The sequence below is a fragment of the Salmo salar genome, unplaced genomic scaffold (genome assembly GCF_905237065.1).
Source record: "Salmo salar unplaced genomic scaffold, Ssal_v3.1, whole genome shotgun sequence".
NCBI classification, from domain to species: domain Eukaryota; kingdom Metazoa; phylum Chordata; class Actinopteri; order Salmoniformes; family Salmonidae; genus Salmo; species Salmo salar.
In genome coordinates this window covers 73119-90622 of record NW_025547808.1, presented here as the reverse complement: position 1 = coordinate 90622, position 17504 = coordinate 73119, and the positions used below count along the sequence as shown (strand labels likewise).

At 44.3% G+C, this 17504-nt stretch overlaps 1 protein-coding gene across 1 annotated transcript in view; it reads right to left on the bottom strand.

Moving 5' to 3' along the window:
- LOC106578750 (isthmin-1) overlaps positions 1 to 17030 on the bottom strand; it is a 33125-nt gene extending 16095 nt beyond the window's left edge. The window contains exon 1 of the mRNA XM_014157886.2: positions 15790 to 17030. Within this exon, the coding sequence (XP_014013361.1) occupies positions 15790 to 15930 (141 nt within the window). The 5' untranslated portion in view covers positions 15931 to 17030. The remainder of the gene's footprint in view (positions 1 to 15789) is intronic.
- Between the last annotated feature and the right edge of the window lie 474 nt (positions 17031 to 17504).

The following is a 17504-nucleotide window of genomic DNA, read 5'->3' as shown; positions in this document are numbered from 1 at the left end:
GGGGGGAGCGAGAGAGAGAGAGAGGGAGAGAGACATTCCTTTAGATTACTTGATCATAAGGATGTATATTTCCTTCATGTAAAGAATGGTCCAATCTACTATATACAGTTGAAGTCGGAAGTTTACATACACCTTAGCCAAATATATTTAAATTCAGTTTTTCACAATTCCTGAATTCCTCACAATTCCTGACAAAATTCCCTGTCTTAGGTAAGTTAGGATCACCACTTTATTTTAGGAATGTGAAATGTCTGAATAATAGTAGAGAATAAATTATTTGAGTTTTTATTTCTTTCATCACATTCCCAGTGGGTCAGAAGTTTACATACACTCAATTAGTATTTAGGAGCATTGCCTTTAAATTGTTTAACTTGGGTCAAATGTTTCGGATAGCCTTCCACAAGCTTCCCACAATAAGTTGGGTGAATTTTGGCCCATTCCTCCTGACAGAGCTGGTGTAACTAAGTCAGGTTTGTAGGCCTCCTTGCTCACACGTGCTTTTTCAGTTCTGCCCACACATTTTCTACAGGATTGAGGTCAGGTTTTTGTGAGGGCCACTCCAATACCTTGACTTTGTTGTCCTTAAGCCATTTTGCCACAACTTTGGAAGTATGCTTGGGGTCATTGTCTATTTGGAAGACCCATTTGCGACGAAGCTTTAACGTCCTGACTGATGTCTTGAGATGTTGCTTCAATATATCAACATCATTTTCTTTCCTCATGATGCCATCTATTTTGTGAAGTGCACCAGTCCCTCCTGCAGCAAAGCACCCCCACAACATGATGCTGCCACCCCCGTGCTTCAAGGTTGGGATGGTGTTCTTCGGCTTGCAAGCCTCCCCCTTTTTCCTCCAAACATAACGATGGTCATTATGGCCAAACAGTTCTATTTTTGTTTCATCAGACCAGAGGACATTTCTCCAAAAAGTATGATCTTTGTCCCCATGTGCAGTTGCAAACCGTAGTCTGGCTTTTTTTATGGCAGTTTTGGAGCGGTGGCTTCTTCCTTGCCGAGCGGCCTTTCAGGTTATGTCGATATAGGACTTGTTTTACTGTGGATATAGATACTTTTGTACCTGTTTCCTCCAGCATCTTCACAAGGTCCTTTGCTGTTGTTCTGGGATTGATTTGCACTTTTCGCACCAAAGTACGTTCATCTCTAGGAGACAGAACGCGTCTCCTTCCTGAGCGTTATGACGACTGCGTGGTCCGATGGTGTTAATACTTGCGTACTATTGTTTGTACAGATGAACGTGGTACCTTCAGGCATTTGGTAATTGCTCACAAGGATGAACCAGGCTTGTGGAGGTCTACAATTTTTTTTCTGAGGTCTTTGCTGATTTCTTTTGATTTTCCCATGATGTCAAGCAAATTTGGCACTGAATTTGAAGGTAGGCCTTGAAATACATCCACAGGTACACCTCCAATTGACTCAAATGATGTCAATTAGCCTATCAGAAGCTTCTAAAGCCATGACATCATTTTCTGGAATTTTCCAAGCTGTTTAAAGGCACAGTCAACTTAGTGTATGTACACTTCTGACCCACTGGAATTGTGATACAGTGAATTATAAGTGAAATAATCTGTCTGTAAACAGTTGTTGGAAAAATTACTTCTGTCATGAACAAAGTAGATATCCTAACCGAATTGCCAAAACTATAGTTTGTTAACAAGAAATTTGTGGAGTGGTTGAAAAACAAGTTTTAATGACTCCCCCCTAAGTGTATGTAAACTTCCGACTTCAACTGTACTATCTGAAAATGCTTACCATGCTACGAAGAAAGAACACACAGTCAATTGCAAGTCATCTGGACAAAGTTCAGTTCATTCAACTACGTGAATTATCTGAAGTCAGACAAATCAAGGGTTAGTGAACGATTTTTTTGTTGTTCACCTTTATTTAAGCAGGTAAGCCAGTTGAGAACAAGTTCTCATTTACAACTGCGACCTGGCCAAGATAAAGCAAAGCAGTGCGATACAAACAATAACACAGAGTTACACATAAACAAACGTACAGTCAATAACCCAATTGAAAAATCTGTATACAGTGTGTGCAAATGTAGTAAGATTAGGGAGGTAAGGGTAACCACTGTGTCGGGGTGAAAGACAACGTACGAAGTCAATTTGATCTTCCTTAAACCAAAAGAGAGAGAAACATTTCTTATGGCTCAGGTATCCTGTTATTTCTGTGCCAGTTTGGGGATGGGGGGGGTCAGTCTCTTCCTGTACAGCTGCCCCCCCACAGAGACCTAGCTGACCTGAGCCCCATAAAGAAACACTTAGTATTAGATTGATATTTCAGGATGACAGGGATACATGGTTCACATGGACATGACAGAGGGCACAGGGTTCAACCAGTCCAAACCAGCTGACCCAGTCTCACACTAGAGGGCAGAGGGTTCAACCAGTCCAAACCAGCTGACCCAGTCTCACACTAGAGGGCAGAGGGTTCAACCAGTCCAAACCAGCTGACCCAGTCTCACACAAGAGGGCAGAGGGTTCAACCAGTCCAAACCAGCTGACCCAGTCTCACACTAGAGGGCAGAGGGTTCAACCAGTCCAAACCAGCTGACCCAGTCTCACACTAGAGGGCAGAGGGTTCAACCAGTCCAAACCAGCTGACCCAGTCACACTAGAGGGCAGAGGGTTCAACCAGTCCAAACCAGCTGACCCAGTCTCACACTAGAGGGCAGAGGGTTCAACCAGTCCAAACCAGCTGACCCAGTCTCACACTAGAGGGCAGAGGGTTCAACCAGTCCAAACCAGCTGACCCAGTCTCACACAAGAGGGCAGAGGGTTCAACCAGTCCAAACCAGCTGACCCAGTCTCACACTAGAGGGCAGAGAGTTCAACCAGTCCAAACCAGCTGACCCAGTCTCACACTAGAGGGCAGAGGGTTCAACCAGTCCAAACCAGCTGACCCAGTCTCACACTAGAGGGCAGAGGGTTCAACCAGTCCAAACCAGCTGACCCAGTCTCACACTAGAGGGCAGAGGGTTCAACCAGTCCAAACCAGCTGACCCAGTCTCACACTAGAGGGCAGAGGGTTCAACCAGTCCAAACCAGCTGACCTAGTCTCACACTAGAGGGCAGAGGGTTCAACCAGTCCAAACCAGCTGACCCAGTCTCACACTAGAGGGCAGAGGGTTCAACCAGTCCAAACCAGCTGACCTAGTCTCACACTAGAGGGCAGAGGGTTCAACCAGTCCAAACCAGCTGACCCAGTCACACTAGAGGGCAGAGGGTTCAACCAGTCCAAACCAGCTGACCCAGTCTCACACTAGAGGGCAGAGGGTTCAACCAGTCCAAACCAGCTGACCCAGTCTCACACTAGAGGGCAGAGGGTTCAACCAGTCCAAACCAGCTGACCCAGTCTCACACAAGAGGGCAGAGGGTTCAACCAGTCCAAACCAGCTGACCCAGTCTCACACTAGAGGGCAGAGGGTTCAACCAGTCCAAACCAGCTGACCCAGTCTCACACTAGAGGGCAGAGGGTTCAACCAGTCCAAACCAGCTGACCTAGTCTCACACTAGAGGGCAGAGGGTTCAACCAGTCCAAACCAGCTGACCCAGTCTCACACTAGAGGGCAGAGGGTTCAACCAGTCCAAACCAGCTGACCTAGTCTCACACTAGAGGGCAGAGGGTTCAACCAGTCCAAACCAGCTGACCCAGTCACACTAGAGGGCAGAGGGTTCAACCAGTCCAAACCAGCTGACCCAGTCTCACACTAGAGGGCAGAGGGTTCAACCAGTCCAAACCAGCTGACCCAGTCTCACACTAGAGGGCAGAGGGTTCAACCAGTCCAAACCAGCTGACCTAGTCTCACACTAGAGGGCAGAGGGTTCAACCAGTCCAAACCAGCTGACCCAGTTTGACACTAGCCGTGTCCCAGGTCTGTTCATGGCTCAACTTCTACGACCATCTTAATTGGTATGAAAATGACCACAGGAGCTGGCAAGACACCCTAAACCCTAACCCCTAACCCTAACCCCAAACCCTTAACCCCAACCCTAACCCCAAACCCTTAACCCTAACCCTAACCCCTAACCCTTAACCCTAACCCCTAACCCTAACCCCTAACCCACAAATAGATCTGGGACCATGTCAGGGTTTTCCTATTCCAAACCGTAACTGTCCTTTAACATACACCAGAGATAACATTATATCCTGGTCCCTAAAGGAAGTTGCTCAGCACTCTGGATGCATTACAAATGTAGACTACATGCGGGTACATCAGCAGCCTGGACATAGGCCTAGAACGAGAGAAGGGCATCACACTCTGGTCCTCACAGTGACACTTTCACTAGACATACTGGACAACCTTACCCATGCAGGATGATCTCTGTGTATCACTTGTTGTGCTACACATTATTAGACGGGTGCTATTTCTCCTTGTAGTTTAATAAAGGGCTTTCAGACAAGACAAGTGGGGGAAAAAAACGGACCTTCCCTATAATCAAAGGAAGGACATGAACTCTAACCAAAGCTCCTCTATCTCAATCAAACACAGAATGTCATCATTTTGATCACCAAATCGTACAAACAAAGTCATTAAAATGCAAAAGATGGAAGTGCGGCAATTGAAACATTTAGAATATGAGAAGAACGACGCAGATCTGTCACCACAAAGAGCCTTTAATACCAGGATTGGCTGGGAGCTAAACAGGATATGGTAAGGGCTCATTTCAGCACTGCAGGACACACACACACAGCCCTGGCCCCAGCCACTGTCCACCCCTCCATATGAACATCACAGGAACCTCTGTGGTTGTTTCAGGGTGGTCTAAGATCAGATGGCCACGTGATAACCTTCTCTTCCTGGCCCTCAGAAGTCCCTGTTTGTAATTGAACTCCTGAGAGAGTAAAGAAGGGCTCTTCTGGACAGGGACACTCATTTCATTCTACAGATATCTGGAGAAACAGGAAAAAGTATCCTACAGATATCTGGAGAAACAGGAAAAAGTCTCCAACAGATATCTGGAGAAACAGGAAAGTCTCCAACAGATATCTGGAGAAACAGGAAAAAGTATCCAACAGATATCTGGAGAAACAGGAAACAGTATCCAACCGATATCTGGAGAAACAGGAAACAGTCTCCAACAGATATCTGGAGAAACAGGAAAAAGTTTCCAACAGATATATACCTTCAAATGCCTTCATGGGGAACGATCATGCAGCCTATCTTTGGGCCAATCCAGTTATCCCAGTGTATTAGAGCCTTTTAGACCCATTCTTCATGCTAGGTCTTCCCCCTTTCCTCACCACCAAGGAAGTGTTTTCATTTGAAGATCAAAACAATTTCTCAGGTAATCTGGGGCCTCCCAGGATTCTGTTACCCTCCCCTATCCTCACACCCTGAAAACCCATGAATGAAACTCCACACACACAGCAGTCCTATTTTTACCCCCTTTTCCTGCTTCCTCCCTTTTTCACTTTGCCAGGAGACGAGGAGGAGAAAGAGGAGGCAGAGAACACGAGAAGATGAGGAGGAAAGAGAAGAGGAGAAGACGAGGACGAGAAAAGGGGATGAGGAGGAAGAGGAGAGGAGGAGAAGGAGGAGAAAAGGGGATGAGGAGGAAGAGGAGGAGGAGGATGTTTTCAATGAGTAACCACTCAGGGGGCAGTCCCCCCCGGGGAAAGGGACAGGAAATGAAAGCAGGGTACACTGGGCCCAGATGCTGCTGCTCAACCAGCTAGCCCCCTACGTGTTTCCTTTCTGTCTCATCTCTCAAACTTGGTAAACTGTATATTTTGTTTTAAAATATTTGTCTTTAATCAATTAAAGCTACAATAAGTAACTTTTTGGATGACCTAACCCCAAATTCACATAGAAATGTGAGTTATAGATCTGTCATTCTCATTGACAGCAAGTCTGAGAGGCGGTAGATCTGTTCTATGTGTGCTATTTCTGTGCTTCCCGTTCATAAGTTTTGTTTTTGAATCTTGTACTTTTGGTTTTGTACACCAGCTTCAAACAGTTGAAAATACAATATTTTTGGTTATGGAAAGTATATTTCACAGCGGTTTAGATGGTACAATGATTCTCTACACTATACTTACTTGTTTTGTCACAAACTGAAATTAGGCGAACTATTAGATTCGAATTATATCAACCAGGAAATGGAGGAGCACTTTCTGCATAGTGCATCTTTAATACAAGGAGAAGGAGGACATCGCATTTGCAGATTGTAAATCACTTGACTATTACGGTGTGTAGATCAACTGGGAAGAAATGCATACCCCGATTCCAATGTCAACTCATACAAGGTGAATAGGTTGTATATGCCTAAATAAGCTGTTAATGTGTTATTGTTCCTCAGTGGAAGGCTCATCTTCCTGTGAGTCACTGGTGAGGATATTGTTCTCCTGTCACCACACTTCCTGTGCGCCAGCGCTGGGGTCTAAAAGATCTATTCTCCATTCTACAGCCGTTCTCTACAGGTGCACACAGCCCCATCCTGTCCATTTGTGTCTCCGTGAATGGGCTCTTTAAATATGACACCTTCCCATGAAAACAACCCCCTGGGCCGTGACAAGGCAGGGGGAGAGATGACATCATCGTCTTCAGTGGTAGACCAGTCAACCAGATCTGGACATCACTGCCAGAGCAGAGCAAGTCTTTCACAGAACACAAAACCCATTCTATTCTAACAACAGAACTCAGGTTCACTATGCAGCAAAGTTTTATGCGGACTGGTGCAATGTATTTTAAATAGTGGGCCAGTTTTCCGACTCAGATTAAGCCTACTTCTAAACTAAAAAGCATGTTGATTGGAGATTCTACATTAAAAGTGCCTCTTATTTCAGGACTAGGTTTAATCTGAGTCCGGGAAACCAGCCCTTTATGTTTAGTAGAATTCATACATCAATGTTGCACAGTGTTAGGTGTCATCTCTAGCCAGGTTAGGGTGGATATTTGGGGGTTCAACCAGTCCAAACCAGCTGACCCAGTCTCACACTAGAGGGCAGAGGGTTCAACCAGTCCAAACCAGCTGACCCAGACTCACACTAGAGGGCAGAGGGTTCAACCAGTCCAAACCAGCTGACCCAGACTCACACTAGAGGGCAGAGGGTTCAACCAGTCCAAACCAGCTGTCCCAGTCCAAACCAGCTGACCCAGTCTCACACTAGAGGGCAGAGGGTTCAACCAGTGCAAACCAGCTGTCCCAGTCCAAACCAGCTGACCCATTTTGACACTAGCCGTGTCCCAGGTCTGTTCATGGCCCAACTTCTACGACCATCTTAATTGGTATGAAAATTACCACAGGAGCTGGCAAGACACCCTAACCCTAACCCCTAACCCTTACCCCTAACCCTTACCCCTAACCCCTAACCCACAAATAGATCTGGGACCATGTCAGGGTTTTCCTATTCCAATCCATAACTGACCTTTAACATACACCAGACATAACATTATATCCTCTCCTGCCAGGTTAGGGGTGATATTTGGGTGGTATTTAGGGGTGATATTTAGGGGTAATATTTAGGGGTGGTATTTAGGGGTGGTATTTTGGGGTGATATTTGTGGTGTTATTTAGGGGTGATATTTAGGGATGGTATTTAGGGGTGATATTTAGGGGTGGTATTTTGGGGTGATATTTGGGGTGTTATTTAGGGGTGATATTTGGGGTGATATTTGGGGGTGATATTTAGGGGTGGTATTTAGGGGTGATATAGGGGGTGATATTTAGGGGTGATATTTGTACTTTAACTGGCCCAAGTGGCCCTCTTCTCTCTTGGAATGGCTTCCCTTGGCTTCCATTCTCCACTCTTGCTCTTGTGCATAGTGTTGGAACAGCCATAAACTATTCCAGGTCTGTTCCAACATTCTGCAGTGCGACACACACTCTGTAAATTCCTGGGATATATCCTATTCCTGCGGCTCTGCAGAATATGCTGCAGCTAGCCAATCAAATCACAAAGAGAAGACTACTATACCTGAATCTATTTGTGTTGTTGATATATTTACTGTTGTTTTAATCTATTATAAACATGAAGAGCAGCAGAACATTCATGTACATCAAAGCTCCTCCAAGTTTCAAGTTGTATTAGTCATATGTACGGTACACATCGTCCAACTAAATGCTTGCCTGCAGATTCCTTCTTGACAATGCAACGACAATAAGAAACAATAAAAGATAAGAATATGAACATAAAGTAAATGGCATTAGAATAGAATAAACATTTTAGCATAAGTATAATACAGGAAGGCACAATTATAGTCCAATATTTGGAGAGGACCCGGGGCGGCATGCAGAATTTCTTCACCGCCTTAGGAAGTAGAGGCGCCGTTGCACCCTCTTGACCAGAGTGGTGGTGGTGTTGGTCCGTGTCAAGTCCTCTGTGATGTGGACGCCAAGGAACTTAATACTGCTGACTCTCTCTACTGCAGTACCGTTGATGTGGACCGGGGCATGTTCCCTCCTCTGCTTCCTGAAGCCAACAATCAACTCCTTTGTTTTGTCACCATTAAGGGAGAGGTTGGTGTCCTGGCACCACAATGCCAGCTCACTTACCTCCTCCCTATAGGCTGACTTGTCATTGTTGGTTATCAAGCCTACAAATGTGATGCCGTCAGCAAACTAGATGATGGAGTTGGTGTCGTGAAATGCCACACAGTCGTGGGTGAACAGGGAGTACAGCAGAGGACTGAGGACACACCCCTGTGGGGCACCTGTGTTAACCTGTTGAGGACAGACGTTCCGCTAGCGGAACCCCGTTCCGCCTGCGGAACCCCTAGCCAACAGCCAATGGCATCGCACGGCGCGAAATACAAAACCAACTAAAATACCACAATTCAATTTTCTCAAACAATCAACTATTTTACACCATTTTAAAGATAAGACTCTCGTTAATCTAACCACATTATCCGATTTCAAAAAGGCTTTACAGCGAAAGCAAAACATTAGATTATGTCAGGAGAGTACATAGACACAAATAATCACACAGCCATTTTCCAAGCAAGCATATATGTCACATAAACCCAAACCACAGCTAAATGCAGCACTAACCTTTGATGATCTTCATCAGATGACACTCCTAGGACATTATGTTATACAATACATGCATGTTTTGTTCAATCAAGTTCATATTTATGTCAAAAAACAGCTTTTTATATTAGCATGTGATGTTCAGAACTAGCATACCCACCGAAAACTTCCGGTGATTTTACTAAATTACTCATGATAAACTTTGACAAAATACATAACAATTATTTTAAGAATTATAGATACAGAACTCCTTTATGCAATCGCTATGTCCGATTTTAAAATAGCTTTTCGGCGAAAGCACATTTTGCAATATTCTGAGTACATAGCTTGGCCATCACGGCTAGCTATTTTGACATCCGCCAACTTTGGGGTCACCTAAACTCAGAATTACTATTAGAAAAATTGGATTACCTTTGCTGTTCTTCGTCAGAATGCACTCCCAGGACTTCTACTTCAACAACAAATGTTGTTTTGGTTCCAAATAATCCATAGTTATATCGAAATACCTCCGTTTTGTTCGTGCGTTCAGGTGCATTTCGTGACAAAGAGTGCATTTCATGACAAAAAATTTCAAAATATTCCATTACCGTACTTAGAAGCATGTCAAACGCTGTTTAAAATCAATTTTTATGCTATTTTCTCGTAAAATAGCGATAATATTCCAACCGGGCAACGTTGTATTCATTCAAAGAGAGAAAGAAAAACATGGTGAGTTCTCGTGACCGTGCATCTCCAGTCTCACTGTCCCCAGGCTGACCACTTACAAACTCTGCTCATATACTTTGCCCAGAGACAGCAGACACCCTATTCCACTTTCTGGCGGCTTTAGAGAGCCAATGGAAGCCTTAGAAAGTGTCACAGCACAGATGCTGTAATATCGATAGAGATGCAACAGAAGGACAACAAATTGTCAGACAGGGCACTTCCTGCATGGAATCTTCTCAGGTTTTGGCCTGCCATATGAGTTCTGTTATACTCACAGACACATTCAAACAGTTTTAGAAACTTTAGAGTGTTTTCTATCCAAATCTACTAATTATATGCATATTCTAGTTTCTGGGCAGGAGTAGTAACCAGATTAAATCGGGTACGTTTTTTATCCGGCCGTGAAAATACTGCCCCCTATCCCAAAGAAGTTGAGAGTCAGTTGTGGGTGAACAGGAAGTACAGCAGAGGACTGTGGACACACCCCTGGGGGGCTCCTGTGTTAAGAGTCAGTGTAGAGAAGGTGTTGCCAATCCTCACAGCCTGTAGTCTGCCAGTCAGGACGTCCAGAATCCAGTTGCAGAGGGTAGTGTCCAGACCCCGGGCTCTGAACTTGGTGTCAAGCTTGGAACTTAGTGTTCAATAATGAACTGTAGTCAATGAACAGCATTCTCACATAGGTGTTCCTCTTGTCCTGATGTGTTACGGCCGTGTGAATAGTGATGGAAATGGCATCTTCCGTGGATCTGTTGCAGCAGTAGGAAAATTGTATCAGCGTCGGAGAGTGAAAGCACCTGGTCGTGCGGAACAATGAGAGTCCTCCTGGATGACTTGGTACTGTCTGCCTTGAAGCGAGCATAGAATGTGTTAAGCTCATCTGGGAGGGAGGCTTCTGTGAGCAACGCACAGCTGGATTTGTGTTTGTAGTCTGTGATAGTCTGTAGTCCTTGCCATGTGCTGCAAGCCTGAGTTGTCGAACATCAATTCAAGTTTGAGTCTGTATTGTCTCCTCTGTCCTCAGCGCCTCACTATTCTCTGTGTTGGTGGCTCCCTCTAGAGTTGCTGCTTGTAGGCGGGGTGTAGGAACAGAGAGACGTGATCTAATTGGCCGAATTGCGGGTGGGGTATGGCTTTGCATCATGGATGTTTGTGTGTACATGGCAAAGCACACTGGATCCTCCTGTGGGGGAGGATACATGTTGGTGATATTTTGGGAAATATTGTTTTTGGTTAAAGTCACCCGTGACAATAAAGACTGCCTCTGGGTGAGAGGATTCTTGCTGGATAATGAGCTTTTACAGTTCGCTGAGTGCTGCCTTGGTGTTTGCTTGTGGCGGTATGTACACAGCTGTGATAATAACACACGTGAAGTCCCTCCGCACGTGAATCCCCCCCCCCCCCCCCGACTCTTACCAGAAGCCACCGTTCGATCTATTCGGAATATGGAGAAGCAATCTGGTTGAATAGCAGGGTCGAGTTTATTGTCTGTAAGCCACATCTCAGTAAAAACAAAGACAGCATTCCCTGATGTCCCATGTGGGACGTTCTGTTCATCTCCATATTTTACGCCATTAATTCTTTCCACTTACTTCTCACTTCCTTTCACACCAAAGGTGTCCCATTAGAAAGAACACATTTCTTAGCTCACCCCTAACCCACCAACCACCAGGCATAAATCAGTCCTGGATTCAAACATTATTTGAAATCCTTTGAAGTGCCAGGTGGGTGGGGGTTTTGGGGACTATTGAATCCATTGCAACAGGTCAGGTCAATAAAGCACATCTAAAGTATTTGAAATGATTTCAAGTAGTATTGAACCCATGTCTGGCATGAATCCCCATGTATCATGCTTGTTGTGAAGCAGGGCAGTGAGTGACAAGGGTATTTCAGTGGCATGCTATAAATACATCAAACAGAGCTGAGGGAGGGAGGAGGGGGGAAGGCTGCTTAATGTAACAGCATCCCTCAGAACCGCCCTGTTGATTCTAGACCCCTCTTAACCCTGAGGTTGGATTCAGGGCTGCGTCCCAAATAGCATCCTATTCCATGTATAGTGCACTACTGGCTGCTACAGACGTCTAACCCTCTGTCCTGTCCTGTCCTGTACTGAAGAGTTAAACCAGCCTTCTGGCTGCTACAGACGTCTAACCCTCGGTCCTGTCCTGTCCTGTACTGAAGAGTTAAACCAGCCTTCTGGCTGCTACAGACGTATAACCCTCGGTCCTGTCCTGTCCTGTACTGAAGAGTTAAACCAGCCTTCTGGCTGCTACAGACGTCTAACTCTCGGTCCTGTCCTGTCCTGTCCTGTACTGAAGAGTTAAACCAGCCTTCTGGCTGCTACAGACGTCTAACCCTCTGTCCTGTCCTGTCCTGTACTGAAGAGTTAAACCAGCCTTCTGGCTGCTACAGACGTCTAACCCTCTGTCCTGTCCTAAACTGTGGCTCTTTTAGATGTTCTGCTAAAACCACAGAATTAGAATGACTGATTTTAGAGTTAGAATGGATGTCATTCTAATTCTAGAACAGGGGGATATCAGTTCAAGTGATTCTGGTGGTAGTGAGTCCTACTGGCAGCAGGTAGCCTAGTGGTTAGAGCTGTTGGACTAGTAACCAAAAGGTTGCTAGATCGAATCCCTGAGCTGACAAGGTTAAAAACTGTTGTTCTGCACCTTAACCCACTATGTCGTCATTGTATATAAGAATTTGTTCTTAACTGACTTGCCTAGTTAAATAAAGGTTCAAAATAAATAAATACTAGGGTATTAACGATACTGACTTGGTTAAAACCACACCAACGTAACAGGTGGATGCAAGGGTCTGCCTGAACAAACAGACACATTTTCAGTTATCAGAGGGGAGAAAATATGAGTAAAAAGGGGGAGACAAAAAAATATGTTTTCATTTGGCTGTAAAACTGCAGTGCAACAGTGGATTAAAATTAAGGCAAAAACAGTGTGGTGCAAGTGTGGGAGAGAGAGCGCTCTAACTGAAGGGCTCCAACAGAAGGGCTCCAAATGAAGGGGTCTAACTGAGGGGTTCCAACTGAAGGGCTCTAACTGAAGGGCTCTAATTGAGGGGTTCTAACTGAAGGGCTCTAACTGAAGGGCTCCAACTGAAGGGCTCTAACTGAAGGGCTCCAACTGAAGGGCTCCAACAGAAGGGCTCCAACTGAAGGGCTCTAACTGAAGGGCTCCAACTGAAGTGCTCTAACTGAAGGGCTCTAACTGAAGGGCTCTAACTGAGGGGTTCTACCTGAAGGGCTCCAACTGAAGGGCTCCAACTGAAGGGCTCTAACTGAAAGGCTCCAACTGAAGGGGTCCAACTGAAGGGCTCCAACTGAAGGTCTCCAACTGAAGGGCTCTAACTGAAAGGCTCCAACTGAAGGGGTCCAACTGAAGGGCTCCAACTGAAGGGCTCTAACTGAAGGTCTCCAACTGAAGGGCTCCAACTGAAGGGCTCCAACTGAAGGGCTCCAACTGAAGGGCTCCAACTGAAGGGCTCCAACTGAAGGGCTCCAACTGAAGGGCTCCAACTGAAGGGCTCCAACTGAAGGGCTCTAACTGAAGGGCTCCAACTGAAGGGCTCCAACTGAAGGGCTCCAACAGAAGGGCTCCAACAGAAGGGCTCCAACTGAAGGGCTCTAACTGAAGGGCTCTAACTGAAGGGCTCCAACTGAAGGGCTCCAACAGAAGAAGACAGTGAATGTTTCTGAGTAGCAGAGTTACAGTTTTGACTTAAATCTACTTGGTAAGAGCTGAAAATGGCAGTCTAGCAATGATCAACAACCAATTCGACTTTAAGAATTTCGAAAATAATAAATCTGCAAATATTGCACAATCCAGGTGTGGAAAGCCCTTAGAGATTTACCCAGACAGACTCACAGCTGTAATCGCTGCCAATAGGTGCTTCTATAAAGTATTGACTCAGGGGTGTGAATACTTATGTAAATGAGATATTTATGTATTTCATTTTAAATACATTTGCTAAAATATCTAAAAACATGTTTTCCACTTTGTAATAATGGGGTATTGTGTGTAAATGGGTGCAAAAAAACCAACATATGTAATCCATTTAGATCGCAGGGTATAACACAACAAACTGTGTAATAAATCAAGGGGTATGAATCCCTTCTGAAGGCACTGCCAAAATCACAAAGTATCCCTTTAAATGGTTCTATGCAGTTTAAAAAATTATATTTATAGTGATGCGCGAGTTGACTCATAACCCACAGTGGGTTGAATAAAGAGATAACGATACCTTAAAAAAAAAATCTGAAATGTATCATTCTTGTGCAATTTATATCTATAGGCTACATTGAGGGTTTTCTTTCACAGTTTTAACTGAATTATAATATTTTGATTTATTTATTTAATTAATCTTTATTTAACTAGAAATGTCAGTTAAGAACAAATTCTTATTTACAATGACGGCTTACCCCGGCCAAACCCGGAGGACGCTGGGCCAATTGTACACTAAATTTAGACTACCAAACACCAGACGCCTATTTAAACCCAATCACCATCTCTCCAAAAAAGTTACTAAATATAGTGAGTTTGTAAACATTCTTTGTGAAATGGGCTTTTAAACGATGTGAAACTTTCAAATGTTTGATGTATGTTCATTTTAAGTGTGGTTAAAATTCATGAGCATCTGTATGATTGTAGCATGATAAACGTAAAGAAAATATACATTTTCATCACGTTTTTGACATTTTATATGTTTACTTTTTGAAAATACTAACATTAATAGAACAAAATACCAACAAATCTCAAAAAGGATAAATAAATGGCTAAATGTCATTTCAGCCCGTGCTGCCTGGCCGTAACACCTATGTTGTTAAAGTGCCCAATTAATTTAAAGTGTACAGGGGACAGACTGGAGTGGTAGCTAGTCTTCAACTTTTAATGGTTGAGCATTTTGCCACGTCCTTTTGGTCTGTTTTGCCCTGTAGTCGCTGCCAGTTTGGAAGACTTTGTTAAGGCCTGTAGAAGTGCAAGTGATATAAAACACCAAATGTTCATTAATACGCTGTAATGTGTAAACACTTTACCTAGCTAGCACCAATCATTTGTAATTATAGGAAAAACTGTGAAATACAAACCCCTCCCGTCAATGAATTTCATACATCCATTAATTCTGATTACAGTAGAATTTACTTGTCTTTTTTTTAAAAGTATAATACAGTCAATTTTACAGTATTTTACTGTGTGTCATTACACATTACTTGCTTTGATACCGTATATATATATTACAGTTGTTGTACTGTAATATTAAATACAGAATGTTACTTTCCTGTAAATTGCTGTCAAATTCATGGTAACACCTTTACAGTGTAGTCTTAACCCCTTTACAGTGTAGTCATTACCCCTTTACAGTGTAGTCATTACCCCTTTACAGTGTAGTCATTACCCCTTTACAGTGTTGTCATTTCCCCTTTACAGTGTAGTCAATACCCCTTTACAGTGTAGTTATTAACCCTTTACAGTGCAGTCAATACCCCTTCACAGTGTAGTCAATACCCCTTTACAGTGTAGTCAATACCCATTTACAGTGTAGTCATTAATCCTTTACAGTGTAGTCAATACCCCTTTACAGTGTAGTTATTAACCCTATACAGTGTAGTCATTATCCCTTTACAGTGTAGTCAATACCCCTTTACAGTGTAGTCATTAATCCTTTACAGTGTAGTCAATACCCCTTTACAGTGTAGTCAATACCCCTTTACAGTGTAGTCATTAATCCTTTACAGTGTAGTCAATACCCCTTTACAGTGTAGTTATTAACCCTTTACAGTGTAGTCATTAATCCTTTACAGTGTAGTCAATACCCCTTTACAGTGTAGTCAATACCCCTTTACAGTGTAGTTATTAACCCTTTACAGTGTAGTCATTATCCCTTTACAGTGTAGTCATTATCCCTTTACAGTGTAGACAAAGAGCCCCTGTCAACTGATGCTGGGGTCTATCAACTCCTGCTGAATAGAAGTTAAAGGTTTATTCCCCATTTTAAGCCCAAACTCAATAGCCTAAAGAGCCCCCTCTATATATACTACAGGTTCTGATAGAATGGAACAAATTAATAAATAGCACTCACCTCTGCGAGCACCGTATCCTGCTGATCCTGGCTCAAAGTAAAATTCCCTTGGTGCAGCGGGCTGCTCCGTAACACGGTGATGTGTAAGGTAAGAAGTAGAAGTCCTAAAAGCAACAAGAGTTCTGCCGCCAATCGAACCATCCTTTTCACCTGACCGGTCTTTGGTCCCTGCGGTGTGGCAGGGGGTCCTCCGCCAGCTCCTCCCGTTGCAGGCGCTCCCAGCTCCGGATCCGCTGCGGGCGAGGAGCCGCAACACCACTTCGGAGCCACTTCTGGATTCCGAATTACAATTTTAAAGGGAAAAAAGGGGGGGAAAGGAGAATAGAGGAATCAAGAAAACAAATCGGTCAAAATGTCAAGTTTGGGACCACGTGGTTATGTTAGGTTCATTTACATCAGATCAGCGTCGGTGGAGAGCGGTCTTCAAGTGGAACAAAAAGTGGATTCGGATTCAATGTCTAAAAACGATCAAAGTTAAAAGGTTCATACAGCGAGGTTCGGGTTTCCTTTTGGTATTGGATGATACGCTACTTCTATGTCGGCGTGGATCTCCAAAATGTATTTCTCCAAATGCTGTCAGGGCGACTGTGTAAAACGACACATGGGTAAAGTAATGAAATAACCACGGAAGTATTTTTGTTGTTGTTGCGCCCAACGTGTATACTATGTTAAAAACATGTAGTCTATCGGGTGTTGCACTCCAGGTAGAGTCTTCTATCAGGAGACTTCCAGCCCGGTGTTTCCGGCGCCACGTTCTCCACCTTTTACCAGAATTAAACCTTTTCCTCGCCTTACAATCAAACCGTGTCGCTCTCTTCTCTCTCATCTGTGGTACGCAGGACTCCTTGGTTTTGATGTTTTGGACACATTCTCCCTCCCGCCCATTATCTGGGCTATCATCTATCCAAAAACGTCATGTTGAATTCGCACAGGCGATTAACGCGTTAGTGTGGTACACCTTTGGTACACCATCACACCACCCAAAAAGTGGATCCCCCCCCGGGAAAAAAAACGACTAGTTTGAGGAGTTCTCCCTAACAAGCACAACCGTTATCCATCCAGTCGCAAATCCAGACATGCTGCTGGCTTTTCTCCGCAGTATAAAACCAGTAGCTTTCCGATCCAAGCGTCAAGTGCGTCCCTCAACTCTCACCGTGTCCAAAAAGTGTAAACCAAACAACAGTCTGTCCACACTATATAACCGCTGTTTTTCTCTCCCAGCACTTTCCTGTAGGCGAAAGTGTTTTATACGCCCCTCTTCTGGTTTGCTGTCAAGCTTCCCCCCCTTCTTAATTTAACCCTTTCTATCCTTTCAGCACCGGTGACACGGGAGGGACGGGGGCAATGCAACTCACCATGGTGCGAATAACAGGCAAGCCACAGTCAACCCACTGGCCACTCTGTAAACCCGGCATCCCCGGCATCTGTAGCCCCGGCATCTGCACATGTTCTGTGCTCCATGTTGTTGCAGGAACTGAACATATTGACATTAAAAGTGAAGATATTACTAATTATACATGATACGTTGAAGATATTAGGCTACATTAGCAAAATGAATTGTGTCGCCAGCCTTCTAGGCTACAGTGGGTGACTGACTCTGTTACTGCTAGGCTACAGTGGGTGACTGACTCTGTTACTACTAGGCTACAGTGGGTGACTGATTGACGCTGTTACTGCATGGCTACAGTGGGTGACTGAGTGACTGTTACTGCTAG